Consider the following 16996-nt stretch of genomic DNA (forward strand, 5'->3'; position numbering starts at 1 on the left):
CTAGTTGTGTGACACAGAGCAGATTCCTTCATCTTTCCTCTTGGAGAGGAATAATGTGATTTTTTGTTTTGTTTTGTTGTTGTTGTTAATCCTCACCCAAGGATTTTCCCACCATGGATTTAGAGAGAGAGTAGAAGGGAGGGGGAAGAGACACACAGAGAGAAACATCGATGTGAGAGAGACACATCAATTGGTTGCCTCCTGCATGCATCCCAACCAGAGCCAGGGATTGAGCCTGCAACCAAGGTACACACCTTGATTGGAATCAAACCCCGGACCCTTCAGTCTGTGGGCCGAAGCTCTATCCACTGAGCAAAACCAGCTAGGGCAGGGATAATGCTATTGTGGTGAATAAATGAGATAATGTATGTAAAGTGCTTTCCACAGTGCCTACTTTATAATATAAAGTAAATTGTAGTTATCTGTATATATAAAAGGATAATATGCAAAGTGTCCCCTCGGGAGTTCGATCACTCACTATGACGTGTTCTGACCATCAGGGGGTGGCGCGGAATGAAGGAAGGCCCTGGCTGGCAGCCGGAAGGCCCTGAACGGCCCTGATTGCCGGCCAGGCCTAGGGACCCTACCCATGCTCGAATTTCGTGCACTGGGCCTCTAGTTATAAATAATAATGCTTATAATCAATTAGAAAACTAACCTTAAATGGTGCAGAATTATCCATTTGAAAGTAGCCTCTCAAAATATAGTGACTTTTAAGTGGGAACCTGTTTTTTTGTTTTGTTGTTGTTAATCCTCACCTGAGTATTAACATTGATTTTTAGAGTGGAAGGGAGGGGAAGAAATAGAGAGAGAGAGAAATATCAATGAGAGAGAGACACATTGATTGTTGCCTCTGGGACACACCCTGACCTGAATGGAGCCTGCAACTGAGGCACATGCCCTTGACCAGAATCAAACCCGTGACCCTTCAGTCCATGGGCAGATGCTCTAACCACTAAGCAACCGGATAGGGCTTTTTTCTTTTGTTAATCCTCGCCTGAGGATATTTTTTCCCTTTGATTTTTGGAGGGAGTGAAAGGGAGGGGGAGAGACAGAGAGAGAAACATGGAAGTGAGAGAGACACATCCACTGAAGTGGGGACCTATTTTGAATGAGCCTCATAAGCTTTCTTTATCAAGTATTAACTGAGTAGTAATGGATAATCATTTAGCATTTGTTATCTATTGATTTGTTTTATCAGTTATTTCATATGTCTGTCTAATGTTTCCAACTAGATTATAAACATAATTTAGGGATTGTGTGAAACCCCTTTGCTTCTCTGGGGCCCAGAATAATGAATAACTTGCACCTGGAAAGGTACTGGGTCACTGACTCTTATGGGGAAAAAAAAACCTAAAACAAAGTAATTTTAAACAACAGAGAAGTAAAAATGCAACTTAATTCTTTCTAACAACATATACATGGAATAATTCTAAACAAAAAAATCTTGACTTTGGTTCAATAAATTAAACCAACTTCAATACCATGTTAAGACCAATTAAAACAGAAATGAGTGGAAGGGAAAGAGAATCAGAGAGAAGAGGGAAAAAGAAGAGGGAGAAAGGCAGGTGGGGAAGAAAGGAGATAGAGTGTGGCCTCTCAGATCCAAACCCCCACCCTTCTTTGTGCTGCTTTGTGATACGGGAGCCAGATGCTGTTCACATTTCTCCTTTGCCACCTGCTTGATGCTAGCCTTTGTCGACAGAGGGCGCTGGAGAGGCACCGCACGGCCATGGCATTAGGAAGCAGCTGCCCTTCCCGGTTCTGGTGTGCCCTTTTATTTTGTTTTATTTATGTATTTTTTTCTTTAACATGAAAGGCCCAGCTTTGGTCTACCTGAACATTCCAGCAAGTTGCTCTGCAACCCGACAGGCCTCTCTGATGGATGAGTTCACGTTTGGAAAGTTTTTTCACCACCCTCATGGGTGTGTCTCTGTGGCAGCCATATCACCTCCAAATCTTATTAGCCTTGGGTGAAGGGACCTCCTCTAAGGTCTTAATTTCTTCCTTGTTCACTCTTCCCCTGGTTAATGCTTCTTGTTATTGAATTTTATGGGGTGTGGTTTATTTCTCATGACTGGGCCTTGATTGGTACAAGCAGTCAGGGAAAGAGAGACGGAGAAGGCAAGGACAAAGAGAATGAGGCTTCTAGGTTCCAAAGCAGGTTTCTAGCTCTGGACACACCCGCAGTCCATCTATAAAAATAAACGTTCTTGCTGCTCTTATTCCGAAGGTGCTGGGGATGGCGGTGGGAATCCCGGTGATCATGTCCAACTCCAGGACAGTGGCCGCCACACTGTCGCTGGAGGAGATCCCCATGTACATGACCAGGCAGCACAATGGTCATTTGGGGGGAAAACTACCAAAGCAACCACAGTGAATTGGCATCAGTGTGAAAACTAATGCTAACATTTTAATATGCTTTTGACTAAAGCCAAAGTTCATAACAAACTTTCTGTTGGGCCTTTTATCTATGTCAGTGGTCGGCAAACTCATTAGTCAACAGAGCCAAATATCAACAGTACAACGATTGAAATTTCTTTTGAGAGCCAAATTTTTAAAACTTAAACTATATAGGTAGGTACACTGTTATTAACTTAATTAGGGTACTCCTAAGCTGGCCTTTGCTAAAAACTCAAGGGGCCAAAGAGCCGCATGTGGCTTGTGAGCCACAGTTTGCCGACCACTGATCTATGTTATTGAATCGAAACAAAAACAGAAATATGCTGAATAACAAAAATCACAATGGCCTCCTAATACTAATAAGGAAGTTAGAATTACATCCGCATAGTTACCTAATAAAGCTCTTAAAAGCAGCAGACTGAGGGTTGATGCAGAGAGGCACTCTGTTTCCTTTCTGCTGTTCCAGAATGAACTGGTGAATAATTTCTGTGGAGAGAACAAACACACAGGGCATGCCAATTTGCAGGTCTGGGAGCGGCGGGTTCTCAGCTAACGCTAGCCAGCGTCAGAACAGCATTTCCTGCTGGTTTAGTTAAATCAGACACACGTCATCTGTCAGGCAGACTCCAGCAGAACTTCCCTGAAACCAAATGACAGGTGCTGCTAAACACAAGCAAACCCCGCAAAGCGCCTTCCTCAGGGTGGACATCCCATCTGTGGGAGAAGTAAAATGGTCTATAAATTTGAGAGATGACTCCATAGGGTTTGGCAATATGATTGAACTCTTCTAAATTGCTGGTAATTGCCACCTTATTGAAAATCACTTATAATACCTTGATGGTTAGGTACAGTTTCAGGCTGATTTCTTTGGGAACGACTCTCTTCTCTAAAATGCCCTACAGCTGACACTCAACTCATTCAGAATTCTGGACATCATAAACCCGACCCCATCCCAACAGGAGGTGGTGTCAGGAAATACTACGAGTCGACTAGCAGAAATTTCCTTCTCTTGTCATCATCCATAGAATGATCCCTCAGTGGATGTTTATCTTTTTTAAAACTTTGCATGTTATACATCCAAGATGCTCCATTCAATTAATTACACTCAATGAATACATATTAAATATACTGAGTCACACTCATCAAGTAAGTTAGCTTTGAAAACAAGAACAAAATATTTATTCCTCTGCCTGTTCTTCCCCTGGATGTAGTACTAAATGAGCATTTTTATCACACACATAGCTTTCATGGTACATGCCCTGAATGGAGAGCTGTACGCGAGGCTATAAAACAAACCTATGAGATCTCAGCTCTTCAGGGCCACGTAATGAAAAACGTTCCTAGTGATCCTGCCAGGCCGAAGGCCAAAAAAAGATACTCACCTTTAACCTGTCGAACAGAACTGAGGTTCTTCTCAAAAGTGTCATCAAATTTGGGGTTGGTGACAGGCTCAAAGTCACTGGTATAAACTCTTCCAGTAGAGGTGGAAAAGCAACATTTACACATACACGTGTGATATCGCAGTCGCCCTTCATCTAGGTAGGGGTGGGCTAAGGCATCCTTAGCGGATATTCTTTTGGACTGAAATCAAATTTAGAGACCAGCACATCAACACTACAGATAAACACGACTGTCCACACAGGATCTTTCTCAAGGCACAGTAACTGCTTATACTTTACGGTACATCCTGTGTAAAGGGATAACTGAAGTCAGAGTGGGTAATGCAGCAGTCGAGGGAGTATGAGTGACTTTCTGCTAAGATCCCAAAGAATTCCTACCTCAAAATAAATGTATGCAGTGCCCAAAATTACAAATATCATGACATTTAAATATGTAATGCTTTGGAGGGGAGAAGTTTAAATTTTATTTTTTTTTTTAAAATAAATTTTTATTGATTTCAGAGAGGAAGGGAGAGGGAGAGAGAGAGACAGAAACATCAATGATGAGAGAGAATCATCGATCGGCTGCCTCCTGCACGCCCTACACTAGGGACCGAGCCTGCAACCCTGGCATGTGCCCTTGACCGGAATCGAACCTGGGACCCTTTAGTCCACAGGCTGATGCTCTATCCACTGAGCCAAACCAGCTAGGGCAGAAGTTTACATTTTAAAATAGCAGTTATATTTTCTAAACATGTCTCAGCATCTAGAAGAGATGTGATCATGGTGGCAATTTTACAAAGCTGCTGGAAACTTTAATTCTCTTAGAATGCCAAATCAACCTAGGGTATCTGAAGCTGCTGGAGTTAGGCAGTAGGTAACAGCCTGAATGCCATGTTTTACTATCCAGCTCACTCTGAATATCTGCAGCCTGTTGTTTCCTGACACTTCAGATCAGAATACGTAATATACTAGTTTCAGGTTGATAAAGCATACACTTTTAAACTAATTTCTCCATTAAAAAAAAAAGTCCTTCCTTTGAGCTCAGTGGACATATAAGTACTACTGAGTGAGAGAAAGTGAATTTTAAAGGATTTAAGGACAGGCTCAGGAGCAGAGAATAGAATAAAAACTGACACTCTGCCCTACTTGCAAGATGATCAAGCACTTCACATAACATGACTAAAAAAAAGAAAAAAGAAAAAGAAAACCATTTTGCACTCCAACCAACCAAACAACAACAAAAAACCATAAAAACAAACAAACAAAAAACCCCAGATCATTCTGTTAACTATTTCCCATAAACCCAGATTCCCCAAAAATATTTTAATCTCTGATTTTTTTGCTGTGCTGATGCTAAAAGGCATGTCATGCCCTTCCAGGATACGGTCATCGCAAATGAAAGTTGCTGTCTCTCCACCACGAGCAGACAAATGTAGACTTGACAACCTTGGCTTTGGCTTTGCTCCTGTTTTGTACTTGGTGACCCAGCTGAATGGATTCACTGGTACTTTTAGCAAGTAAACTTTTTCTTTTTTGCTAAATAAATCCAGCTATTCCTGGAGGTTGCACTGGAATAAAGGTCTACTGTCAGACCCAGATGGCATGGCTCAGTTGTTGAGCGTTGACCTATGAACCAGGATGTTGCTGGTTTGATTCCCAGTCAGAGCACATGCCCGGGTTTCAGGCTTGATCCCCAGTGTGGAGCGTGCAGGAGGCAGCCGATCCATGATTCCTTCTCATCATTGGTGTTTCTCTCTCTCTCTCCCTTCCTCTCCAAAAGCAATAAAAATATATTAACCTTTTGCACTCGGATGTCGAGTGTGACTCGACACGGTTAGCATCGGTAGCAGCTCGTATGTCGAATTGTATTGAATGTATCAATAATTTGAAATATAAAAAAATCCAAATAAATAAGTTTGTATGAAAAGAAACTCCAGTTTTTTATTCTATTGCCGCGCTTTGTAAAATCTGGGTATTTAAAAATTAAATCCCGAGTAGAATAAAGGAATCGAGAAAACAGCAAGCGAGTGCAAAGGGTTAAAAAAAAGAAAGTACTGTCAGAATCAAAAGAAACTAGCTGGCCAGCAATGCACCTTTCCCGAAACAGGGCCCTTCAACCCGTGTCTCTGGCCAGTCTCACATATGGATTGAGCTCTTTGGCTTTTGTTCACTAAATCTGGTTGTTGGCTGAGTCTGTTTCTATTTCTGATTGAAATGTGTGATTATGTCCACACTGGTGACAGCTATGATTGAATCTGGGTTTTAATTTTACCATCTGACCATTAAGTCATTTCTGTCAGGTGGCAGATGTCAGAAATTGGGTTCCTATGAGCTGCCACCAGTAGCTGGAGTCTGGCTTCCCTATTGGTCTTTGTTTTTTAAAAAAATAGGTTTTTATTGATTTTAGAGAGAGAAGAAGGGAGAGGGAGAGAAACACTGATGTGAGAGAGAAACATTGATCGATTGCTTTCTGTACATGCCTCAATTGGGGACTGTACCCACAACCTGGGTGTGTGTCCTGTCCGGGAATGAAGCCCAAGACCACTGGGTGCATAGGACGACGCTCCAACCGAGCCACACCGGCCAGGGCTCCTTTTTTCTTATATTTGCCTAAAGGCTCCTGCTAAAACTAAAGATCAGGAATGGAGTATTCCTTAAGAAATATCACAAGGGCCTCAGTAAAGGATGCTATCAGATGGCACTCTGACCACTGCCTTCATGGTATGCATTCATGGGTGTAACTGATATCATCCCCACGGACACCACTGCTGAGACTGAAGCAGGTAACTGAGCCAGGACTTCCAGGAATGTTTCAGTCCAGGAGCAGACACATGGCAACAGACTGCTTAGCCCAATATCAGCAATAAGTAATTAATTACTGTAACTAAATAGGCTAAATAAACTGACTTAATTATGGTTAGTGTTCTATTTTTAATGGATATTTAAAAAAAACCTCACTTCTTTCTTTTTAATGTATGGACAAACCTAAATTTAACAGGTTAAAAACAGAATAAAACATTCTTTAAAAATGATATCTACTTTTAATGTCAATTATAAATTAATAAAACATCAGGCCAATTTAATAATAAGAATTCTATAAAAAACAACAACAACGCATTTACTGGTTGGACTTGTTCTACAAGACAATGATAAAAAATAGTTAAATATTATGCAGTGATCCTTAACTAAATTCCTTTATTTTTTAATGACCATGTAGTTATTTACTTAGGTTCAATAAGAATCTGTTCTCTTGACCAGATAAATCTTACTTCCCTTTTATAGATAAATTAATTGTAAATATGGTATCAAAAGTTTCATTTACTGCCGTAGATGGTTTGGCTCAGTGGATAAAGTGTTGGCCTGTGGACTTAAGGGTTCCAGGTTCGATTCCAGGAAGGGCACATGCCCAAATTGCGGGCTCAATCCCCAGTAGGTAGGGGCTGTGCAGGAGGCAGCTGATAATGATTCTCTCATCATTGATGCTTCTATCTCTCTCTCACCTTTCCTTTCTGAAATCAATAAAAAATATATATTTTAAAAAAGTTTCATTTATTTAGGTGTGACAATCCCACTATTGAGGAATAAGGACTACCTTTCACATAGAACTGATGACTAATAGGCCTCACAGGATAATATGTGTGGTATCTGCTTTATAGCTTAGGACCCTCCAGCCTTAAGGTTGTAAAGTCTGAGTTTAAGCAGGTCAGGAGCCTTAATAAACATGGGCTCTCTGAGAAAGAGGATACCTTACAGACATAAGTACTGCAGGCAAAACCTAGTACAGGTGAATCACATGGTTTTTGGTTACTAATCTAAATAGAACTAGTAAAGAACACAAGGTATTTCTGACGCATATAAGGAAATTTTAACCTCAGGGTCTTTATAATCTTCGAAGGGCAGACAGAAATTACCTCTGAAGCTAGAAGTTTATGTGGCTCTAGTTTTGTTAACCATACAAAGGGTCTTTATGTATTAATCAACATCTTCTGTTAGCTATATAGATAGACTTCCAAATAAAACAAAATACCAAACTAATGACACTAAATCACTAGCTCACTGAGCAAGTTATGTGGTTGGAACGGTCCTTAATGGCAGGAACTTGACCACAAGGAGGGACTGTGGAATTGAGAATGGCCACTTTGTCCTGCTTCTGTATTACTAAGCACCTCACAAAGTAACAAACAAACAAAAGGAAAACAAACAAACAACAAACAAATAAAAATCCACTATGCACCCTGAGATGTAACAAAAATAACTTGGTCACCGATTGGTTCTGGTCTCCAAATAATGAAATCTTGACTGTTTCTCACAAACCTGGACTCTAACAAAACATTTTTATCCCTAATCTTTGTTATGCTGATGTCAAGATAGTTCTGACCTTTGTGGATTTGGTCTTCATGTGAGACAGCTGCTGTTTTCTCATCACAAACAGACCATGTAAACGTAGTAACTGTTAATTTTGTGGGCATTTCTCCCCCTTTAAATATCTGCTGTTTTTTTGTATTTGGTGATTTTCTTGTACTCTTAGCGAGTAAAATTTCCTTTTCTAAATGCTACCATTTTTGAGTCTTCTTTGACAACAGTTATTGGTACAGATATGAATAATAAATATTCTTTGGGTGAATGAATAAATGAGCTAAGTTTTGTTCCAAAAGAGTCAAGTCCAAAAATGGCATTTGGAAAAGCTACCATCCCAACAACTCTTTATGCAATAAAATGGACAAATTTTTTCAAACAATGTTAAAATATTTTTCCTCCTGATTTAAGTTGGTGCCAAACTCCTTTTACAAATAGAGATAAATAAAGCTGGTACAGTTCTTCATCTCTCTTCCCCCTCAGCTCTTAGGTGTTCATAATCAAACTTCTGTATGATGAGTGAGCATGATACACGTGAAACTGGGGACTGAAGTTTATCTTTTGCAAAGTCATTATTTACACTGTCCAGCTCTTGATGTTTTTCTTAGAACACATGTATTTTTAATTCATTACAAAGTATAAAAACAAAGACTACTTACTGGATCAAAGACCAACATCCTGCAAAGGAGATGAACAGCTTCATGTGTAGCCTGACTAGACAGGGTATAAAGTACAGGAAGAGATGGCTGTGAAAAAATAAAGAATTCAAATATGTAAAGGAGTGTAAGTAGATATGCAGTATAGCTAATTTATGGCAAGGTAAGTACCCAGCTCAAAAAATGTATGCACATAAGTAACAACTCAAAGAGAAGGAGTACTCCCCCGTAACCAGTCTTCAAAAACAACTGTCATTGACTCCCAGTAGCATATTTTATATTGCATGATTACCCATTGGAGGTTAGAGCACAAAGGAGCCTAGGAAAATGAAAGCAAACCTTGTAACTATGGAGCTCCTGTTAGCCTTATACAGCTAATGCTTTAGTATTAGCCTTATACTGTACATGCTTTAGTATTAGCCTTATACGGTAAATGCTTTAGCAGGAAGAGAAGACCAAACATGCCTAGGAGTGAGAGAAAAAGGATTTAATACCTTGGCCACATGCAAACTTAAGCATGTAAACTGTGCAAAAAGTAAGCATGTGAACTATGTCATATGGCAACATTACCATAAAGCTGCTAAAACACTAGTCCTAAAGGAGATGTGAAAAAGAATTTTCTCAGAAAGTGCACCATTGTTTGCACTGGGTCCACCTATTTTGCCTTTACCACCTGATTTCTCATTCAATAATTGTCTTTTGTAAGTGGCATGCATGTCCAGATGCCAAGATCTAACATTCTTGCACTGATGCAGGGAGCTGGCTTTTAGGATCTGAAAAGCCACAGAGCTTATAAAGCTTCTATTTCACAGCTTGGAGAATTGGGGACAGAGCAGCACTGCTCTTTCTGTCACACAAATAACATTAAAAGGTCTCGTCGGATCTCAATCACAGCCTCAGAGTCTTGTTACAAGATTTACATGTCTATCTCCTTCCAACAAAGCCACACAGGAAAATCCAACAAGAACAAGACACCCTGGAACCATCAGGAGGTAATTATTCAACTTACAGAAGTTTTCTTCAGGATCAAGGAGTCATAGCAACAAGGTGAGATGGGGGTTCTAGTTCACTAACAAATTAGATAAATCAACATGTCTGAATCTCAGTATTCTTAAGTATTAAACGAGAAGGTTGGACAAAATGATCTCTTCAGTTTACTTTAGTGTGAGACTTGACAGGACTACCACAGATAAAAAGTATTATGTACACAGAACACATAGGTAGTTGATATTCACATATTTCCAGACCAATTTATTATCCCTTGGTGCATTTACATGTTTGTAGGTAGAGAAGTATTGTTAAAAATTATGTAGGTCTATGTAGCTTTGAAATTATTTGTATTAGTCAAGATAAGGGGGGTAGTGTGGAGAGTGTTAAGGAAGAGTTTTAACTTACAACTTAATTTATATGTATTTTTCTCTAATAATTTTTTTGTGTGTGTGAAATTAAGTTATTTGATATTCTTAAAAGATTTGGATTCTTGGTTTGACTGTGAATAGCTGTCCTCTTCTTCACTGGCTCTGCAAGTTGGCAGCCAAATTCCAGCCAATTCCTTATTGACTCTGATATCTCACCATAAGCAACTCTTTCCTTTCCACTCGTCAAATGAATCTATACCTCATGCTATTTTTGTGGAGGAGGTATGTTATAGCCCAGGGAAGGGAATAGTGGGTTTTAATTCTAACTCTGCTATCACTAGACGTGGGTAAGTCACTGGACCTTGGCTTTCTCATTTATTAGACTGCACCAGCACAGATCTGCCTACCTACCGACATCATTGCTAATCATCTAACGTTCACCAAATCCCAGGTCCCGGGCTAGGTGTTAGGGCAACTAAGATGAGTAACATCTCTCTGGTGGACAAGGAAAACATAACCAAGTAGGTCCAGAAGCCACTGACTGGAGGATAGAGAAGAAATTAGAAGGCAAAATTTGTAAGACTTGAGGTTGCCTGGATATGAGACGTGGAGTTTATGAACAGTCAATGAGAAGATGTTAAGGTTACCTGAAATTTAAACAACCCTCACACCCCAAACTGTATCTTTCTTCACAAAAGTACATCCCAACAAATACACTAAAAATAAGGCTACGTTTAATTTTAGCCCAGAACAGTCATATTATATGCCTTCTCCTTTTCTGGGTTTATACTCATGTTGAAAAGAGGCATAGAGCCCGGCCAGCGTGGCTCAGTGGTTGAGTGTCGACCTATGAACCAGGAGGTCATGGTTCAATTCCCGGCCAGGTCACATGCCTAGGTTGTGGGCTCGATCCCCAGTGTGTGGCATGCAGGAGGCAGCCGATCAATGGTTCTCTCTCATCATTGAAGAGATGAGAGAGAACCATTCCCCCTCTCTCTCTCCCCCTTCCTTTCTGAAGTCAATAAAATACATTAAAAAAAAATAAAAGACAGATCCACTCTGATCACTAAAAAAAGAGGCACAGAGAGAAAGAACAGTCAGTTCAGTCATCCCAATACTTCTCCAGTAAGAAAAACACTAATAATTTAGCTCTTAGCACTGGCTCCACAGGAAAAATATAATGTTAGAGGTGCTGCATTTCTTTTCTTAAAAAATATGTTTTTATTGATTTTTAGAGAGAGAGAGGAAGGCGGGAGGAAAGAGAGAAAAACGTCGATGTAAGAGAGAAACATTGATCAGTTGCCTTCTTTATGTACCCCAATCAGGGATTGAACCTGCAACCTGGGCGTGTGCCCTGACCAGGAATCGAACCAGAACCTTGCTCAACCAATTGAGCCACACCAGCAGGTTGAGATGCTGCATTTCTAATTCAATTTTCCTCCCTCTGATTCACCAGCCATTATGGTTGAAACCAATTTGGCCCATGTTATAGAATCAGACAAATTTATATTTTTCATCAAGTACTGGAATTACTTGAATAAGAGAAAAAATAGAATGCTTAAAAATATGCCCTACTTATCTCATTGGGAAAAAAGTTTCTGCTAATTTCCCTAACATTTACACTTATTACTTTCCTCCCCTTTTAAAATATACCAGTCCATTTTCTGTTTATTTTGCAAGTTTATAAGTCACTTAGCAATGCAGGAGTGAGTGGGTGCCAGCGAGTGGGGACAGGAAGGGTTATAAAAAGTGCTCTATTAATGACTGTGATTAATTGTCTGTGAAATGAAGCAAGGATGAGCTTCTGGAACTGGGTGAGAGGCCCTAAATGGATAAACCAGTCATCATAAGCCAACTGCAGAGTGCTGGTCCCTGGAGTCAAGTCAGTGCGGCTGTGTGAACCCTGTTAGATGTCCCTGTTAGTTTTCACCTGGCGGCAAAGAAGCTGTTATCGTCAGTCAGCAACGTTAACTGAGGATGCACAATGCGCAGTGCATGGCAGTAAGCACTTTGGGGTTATATAGACGAAACTCCCACCTGAAAAATAGCAAGTTTGAACTGAATGAACTCTCTAACATACTCTGATTCTAGCAAATGTAAGATAAGATAGGATCATTGTAACTTCAGTGAAAATATATCTACTTCTGACACAATTAGCTGGGAACAATCTTATTAGAAAAATGAAAATCTTATTAGAGATGAACAAAAGGACTAAATTAGACTTTTCAATTCTACCCACAGGTCAGTGCCTCAACAACTATCTATCTATCTTAATAGATACTGATGTAGGCCGTGGCAGCTAAGGTTCTCTTCATCCAAGATTCTGAGTTGTAGAAAAGTGACAATAAATAAAAAAACACTGTACAGCCCTAGCTGGTCTGGCTCAGTGGGTAGAGCGTCGGCTTGCAGACTAAAGGGTCCTGGGTTCAGTTCCGGTCAAGGGCACATACTTCAGTTCCAGGCTCAATCCCTAGTAGGGGGTGTGCATGAGGCAGCCGATCAATGATTCTCTCATCATTGATGTTTCTATCTCCCTCTCTGAAATTAATAAAAAATAAAAAATGTATTAAAAAAACAAAACATACAACACTGTGCAGTGTTTTTGTCTACTCAGCATTCCCTGACCTTTAGGGAACCATTCTCTTCTCACTCTTAAGTGGTTTGGCTGGCCTGGATTTCAATCTCCCAACTCCAAGGATGGCACGTGACCCAGGCCTGGACAATCAAATGACATATTTCCCTGAGCATCATGACTGGCTCCAGGATGGGCACATGGTCTAAAAAATAAAAAATGTAAGGGACTTGGAATGGCTAATCCAACACATACCCCAATCCTCTTCTCCCTTATTTACCTTCATTATATGAGATAGAAAATTCTCATTTTTTAAGCCTGTCTTGCATCTGGGAAGGCACATATCACACAGCTCTGGAAAATGACATATAAGCAAAAGTTTGTTAGGCAGGCTTCTTGGAAAACTTTGCTTTCCTGACAAAAGGGACAGAGTCTGCTAGTGCTCCCTCTTTCCTCTTTTTACTTGCTTTGAAAGTGGATATGATTTCTGGGTAAGCTACAGTTATTTTGTGACCCTGAGGCGACAAGTGAGACAGTATGAAGTCAACATTCTAAAGATGGCAGAGGAGAAAGAAAGAAAAAAAAACTAGATCCTTGATGACATAATTGAGCTGCTGTATCAGTTCTAGACTGCCTACCTTTGGACTTGATGAGGAAAAAACTGAACTATTTCTTTGAACCACTGTAAACAAGATTTTCTATTACTTATAACCAAACAATTCCTAACTAAATCAGAGAATTTCCAAATATTATTTCTGGATCTATTTGGGAAAGCTCTTTCCCAAATGACTGATATGCTAGTAGAACATAGGCCAGGACTACTGGGTCCATTTTTACAAACACATGAGGGAAAGATTGTCTAAAATGAAGCCAACACACAGAAAAACAGGGAAGAGAAGAGAGTCAGATTCCTGGTATGGAACATCACTTGACTACCAGAATCCAGCAGGGCCTGAAGTCAGCTGTAGCTCAAGACTTTTCAGTTACATGAGCCAGTAAGTTCCTTTTATTGCTTAAGCCAGTTTTAACTGAGTTTCACTAGAAAGAATCCTGATTGTTACACAACATGGAAATATACATATTAATCAACCAACACAAGAAAATGAATTTGAGGCAGTAATTTGTGACTTTAAAAAAAAATTAGGCCCTGACCGGTTTGGCTCAGTGGATAGAGCGTCGGCCTGCGGACTCAGGGGTCCCAGGTTCGATTCTGGTCAAGGGCATGTACCTTGGTTGTGGGCACATCCCCAGGAGGGGGTGTGCAGGAGGCAGCTGATCGATGTTTCTAACTTTCTCTCCCTCTCCCTTCCTCTCTGTAAAAAAATCAATAAAATATATATATTAAAAAAAACATTAGGTTCTCCTGTATATCTATATTTTTCAAAAAGTCCCAACGAATAATAGTACATATTTCTGTACTTACAAATATATGTAAACAAATGCATAGAAAAATATGTCTGGAAAGTTATTTTCAAATTTATCCAGAGGAGACTGGGATGGTGTGGAGGGTAGCTAAGGATGACTAACTCTCTGTAAAATTTTTATTTCACATGTACTCACATATTACTTGCATATAAACAAGTTGAGATTTTAAAAGAATCTGCTGTGAAGGTATGCTAGTATGTGCCAGGCAGTGACTGGCTAAGAACATAGGTTTTAAAATTAGAGAAATCTATTTTTGAGATTTGGTTTATGAACTTAAGCATATTATTTAACCTCTATAATCCTCCATTTCCATCTGCAAAAAGGAATAATAAATGGCACATTATAGTGTTGTATTTAAGGTATTAAGGTGAACATCTTTGCATTCCTGGGATAAACTCCACATGATCATATATATATATAATCACAAGCTATATCTACTATTTTAGAGTGACAACTTTAATTTTTAATATGTATTAACCTTTTGCACTCGGATGTCGAGTGTGACTCGACACGGTTAGCATCAGAATAAAGGAATTGAGAAAAAAGCAAGCGAGTGCAAAGGGTTAAGTTCTTAGAATGCCAGACACTATTATTTTTATTTATTTACTAGAGGACCGGTGCACGAAATTCGTGCACAGGGGGTGGGATGGGGAAGGTGTGTGTGTGTGTCCCTCAGCCCAGCCTGCACCGTATCCAATCTGGGACCCCTTGAGGGATGCTGGACTGCCTGTGCAGGGGAGGGCAGTTTGGAGGGTCCAGGCCTGCCATGGGGATCGGGCCTAAATGGGGAATCGGACATCCCTCTCACAATCCAGGACTGCTGGCTCCCAACCGATCGCCTGCCTGCCTGCCTGATTGCCCCTAACTGCTTCTGCCTGCCAGCCTGATCACCCCCTAACCACTCCTCTGCCAGCCTGATCGATGCCTAACTGCTCCCCTGCCGGCCCGATTGCCACCAACTGCCCTCCCCTGCTGGCCTGGTCGTCCCTAACTGCCCTCCCCTGCAGGCCTGGTCTCCCCCAACTGCTCTCCTCTGCTGGCCCAGTCACCCCTAACTGCCCTTCCCTGCAGGCCTGATTGCCCCCAACTGTCCTCCCTTGTAGGCCTGGTCCCTCCCAACTGCCCTCCAGGCCTGATTGCCCCCAACTGTCCTCCCTTGCAGGCCTGGTCCCTCCCAACTGTCCTCCCCTGCAGGCCTGGTCTCCCCCAACTGCCCTCCTCTGCTGGCCCGGTCACCCCTAACTGCCCTCCCCTGCTGGCCTGGTCGTCTCTTACTGCTCTTCTCTGCTGGCCTGGTTGCCCCCAACTACCCTCCTCTGCTGGCCCGGTCACCCCTAACTGCCCTCCCCTGCAGGCCCAGCCACCCTTAACTGCCCTCCCCTGCAGGCCTGATTGCCCCCAACTGCCCTCCCTTGCAGGCCTGGTCCCTCCCAACTGCCCTCCTCTGCTGGCCATCTTGTGGTGGCCATCTTGTGTCCACATGGGGGTGGCCATCTTTGACCACATGGGGGCGGCCAGCTTGTGTTGGAGTGACGGTCAATTTGCATATTACCCTTTTATTAGATAGGATTTATTTATTTAAAATATATTTTACTGATTTTTTACAGAGAGGAAGGGAGAGAGATAGAGAGTTAGAAACATCGATGAGAGAGAAACATCGATCAGCTGCCTCCTGCACACCCTCTACTGGGGATGTGCCCACAACCAAGGTACATGCCCTTGACTGGAATCTAACCTGGGATCCTTCAGTCCGTAAACCGATGCTCTATCCACTGAGCCAAACCAGTTAGGGCAGCATATCTAACTTTTGAGCAGAAATGGTCTCCTAATTAGTTTTTACCCCACCAGTCTTCACTTCTAAATGAAAATATTTTCATCTCAAGACTAGCCAGAGCCATCCCCAACTTTTACCATGGTGCTCTCTTAAGGCCATCACTAAACTTAGTGATAAGCAAAATGTCAAACTCTAAGAGGCATTACTGTTACAAAGCCAAAACATGTAAAAATGTATAAGAAAGAATTCTGCTAAATATCTTAAACTATTTAATGAATTAAGTTACATTTTCCTTTCTTCCACCCTTTGTTTTAGATAATAATGACATTTACTATTTTTTATTTAATTTAAAGTTCCAGGTTTTTACAACTAACAGATTTTTAAAATCAGTAATACAAAAAGAACTCATTTGTCAGGAATTCTCAAAGGAGTGCAAAGTGACTTTTGGTGCAGTGAGTTATATTTTTGAGCTGTTGCAGGTAGCAGGCAGGAAATTCCTTAGGAAGTCTGGCTCTCTTGGTTGCTGTTTAGTCACTCTTTGACACACAGGATGAATTAACTCGCAACCTCTAGCAATAGTTAAAATCTGAATGAAAGAGGTCAGTAAAACAGGAAAATTATTTTGCTATTTCCAAGGACACATTTACCATGAGGTATTGATAAAATAGTTTAATATTCCTGATATTGGCCAATATATAAAACATAATAGATCTTTTTAGTTCCTTCTATTAACATGGAACCTTCCTGTAGGTTAAGACTTACTGTTCTCTTCTAAAGAAATTAGGGCCTCAACTTATGTCATAGTTTATTTAGAGAGTTACAGAGGTAGTAGAAGTGAGCCAGCTGGGCTGTGTAGGCTCAGAAAACAGGCTTCAGAGGCAAAAGAAGGGCACTTGGAGCTTAGGAGAGGGAGAGGGAAAGGTAATGCACCTGGGGGAAGGAACATGGGAGGGGGAAGGAGCAGGTGTGCTCTTGTGCTCCCAGAGGGACAGGTGAGGGAGAACGCACCAGGCAGGGGCTATATAAAATACCAGCATCTACAACCCTATTTACTGGTTCGGGCTGGTTTT

General features: G+C 41.0%; 1 protein-coding gene across 3 annotated transcripts in view; it reads right to left on the bottom strand.

The window, feature by feature from the left end:
* Positions 1–16996, bottom strand: part of NLK (nemo like kinase) — a 139816-nt gene that overhangs the window by 2038 nt on the left and 120782 nt on the right. For all 3 annotated transcript variants that reach the window (XM_054709546.1, XM_054709544.1, XM_054709545.1), the window contains exons 8-10: positions 8801–8887; positions 3786–3984; positions 2796–2889 (exon numbers count right to left, since the gene is read on the bottom strand). In XM_054709546.1, coding sequence (XP_054565521.1) covers positions 2796–2889; positions 3786–3984; positions 8801–8887 — 380 coding nt within the window. The remainder of the gene's footprint in view (positions 1–2795; positions 2890–3785; positions 3985–8800; positions 8888–16996) is intronic.

The sequence above is a fragment of the Eptesicus fuscus genome, chromosome 20, assembly GCF_027574615.1.
Source record: "Eptesicus fuscus isolate TK198812 chromosome 20, DD_ASM_mEF_20220401, whole genome shotgun sequence".
NCBI classification, from domain to species: Eukaryota; Metazoa; Chordata; class Mammalia; order Chiroptera; family Vespertilionidae; genus Eptesicus; species Eptesicus fuscus.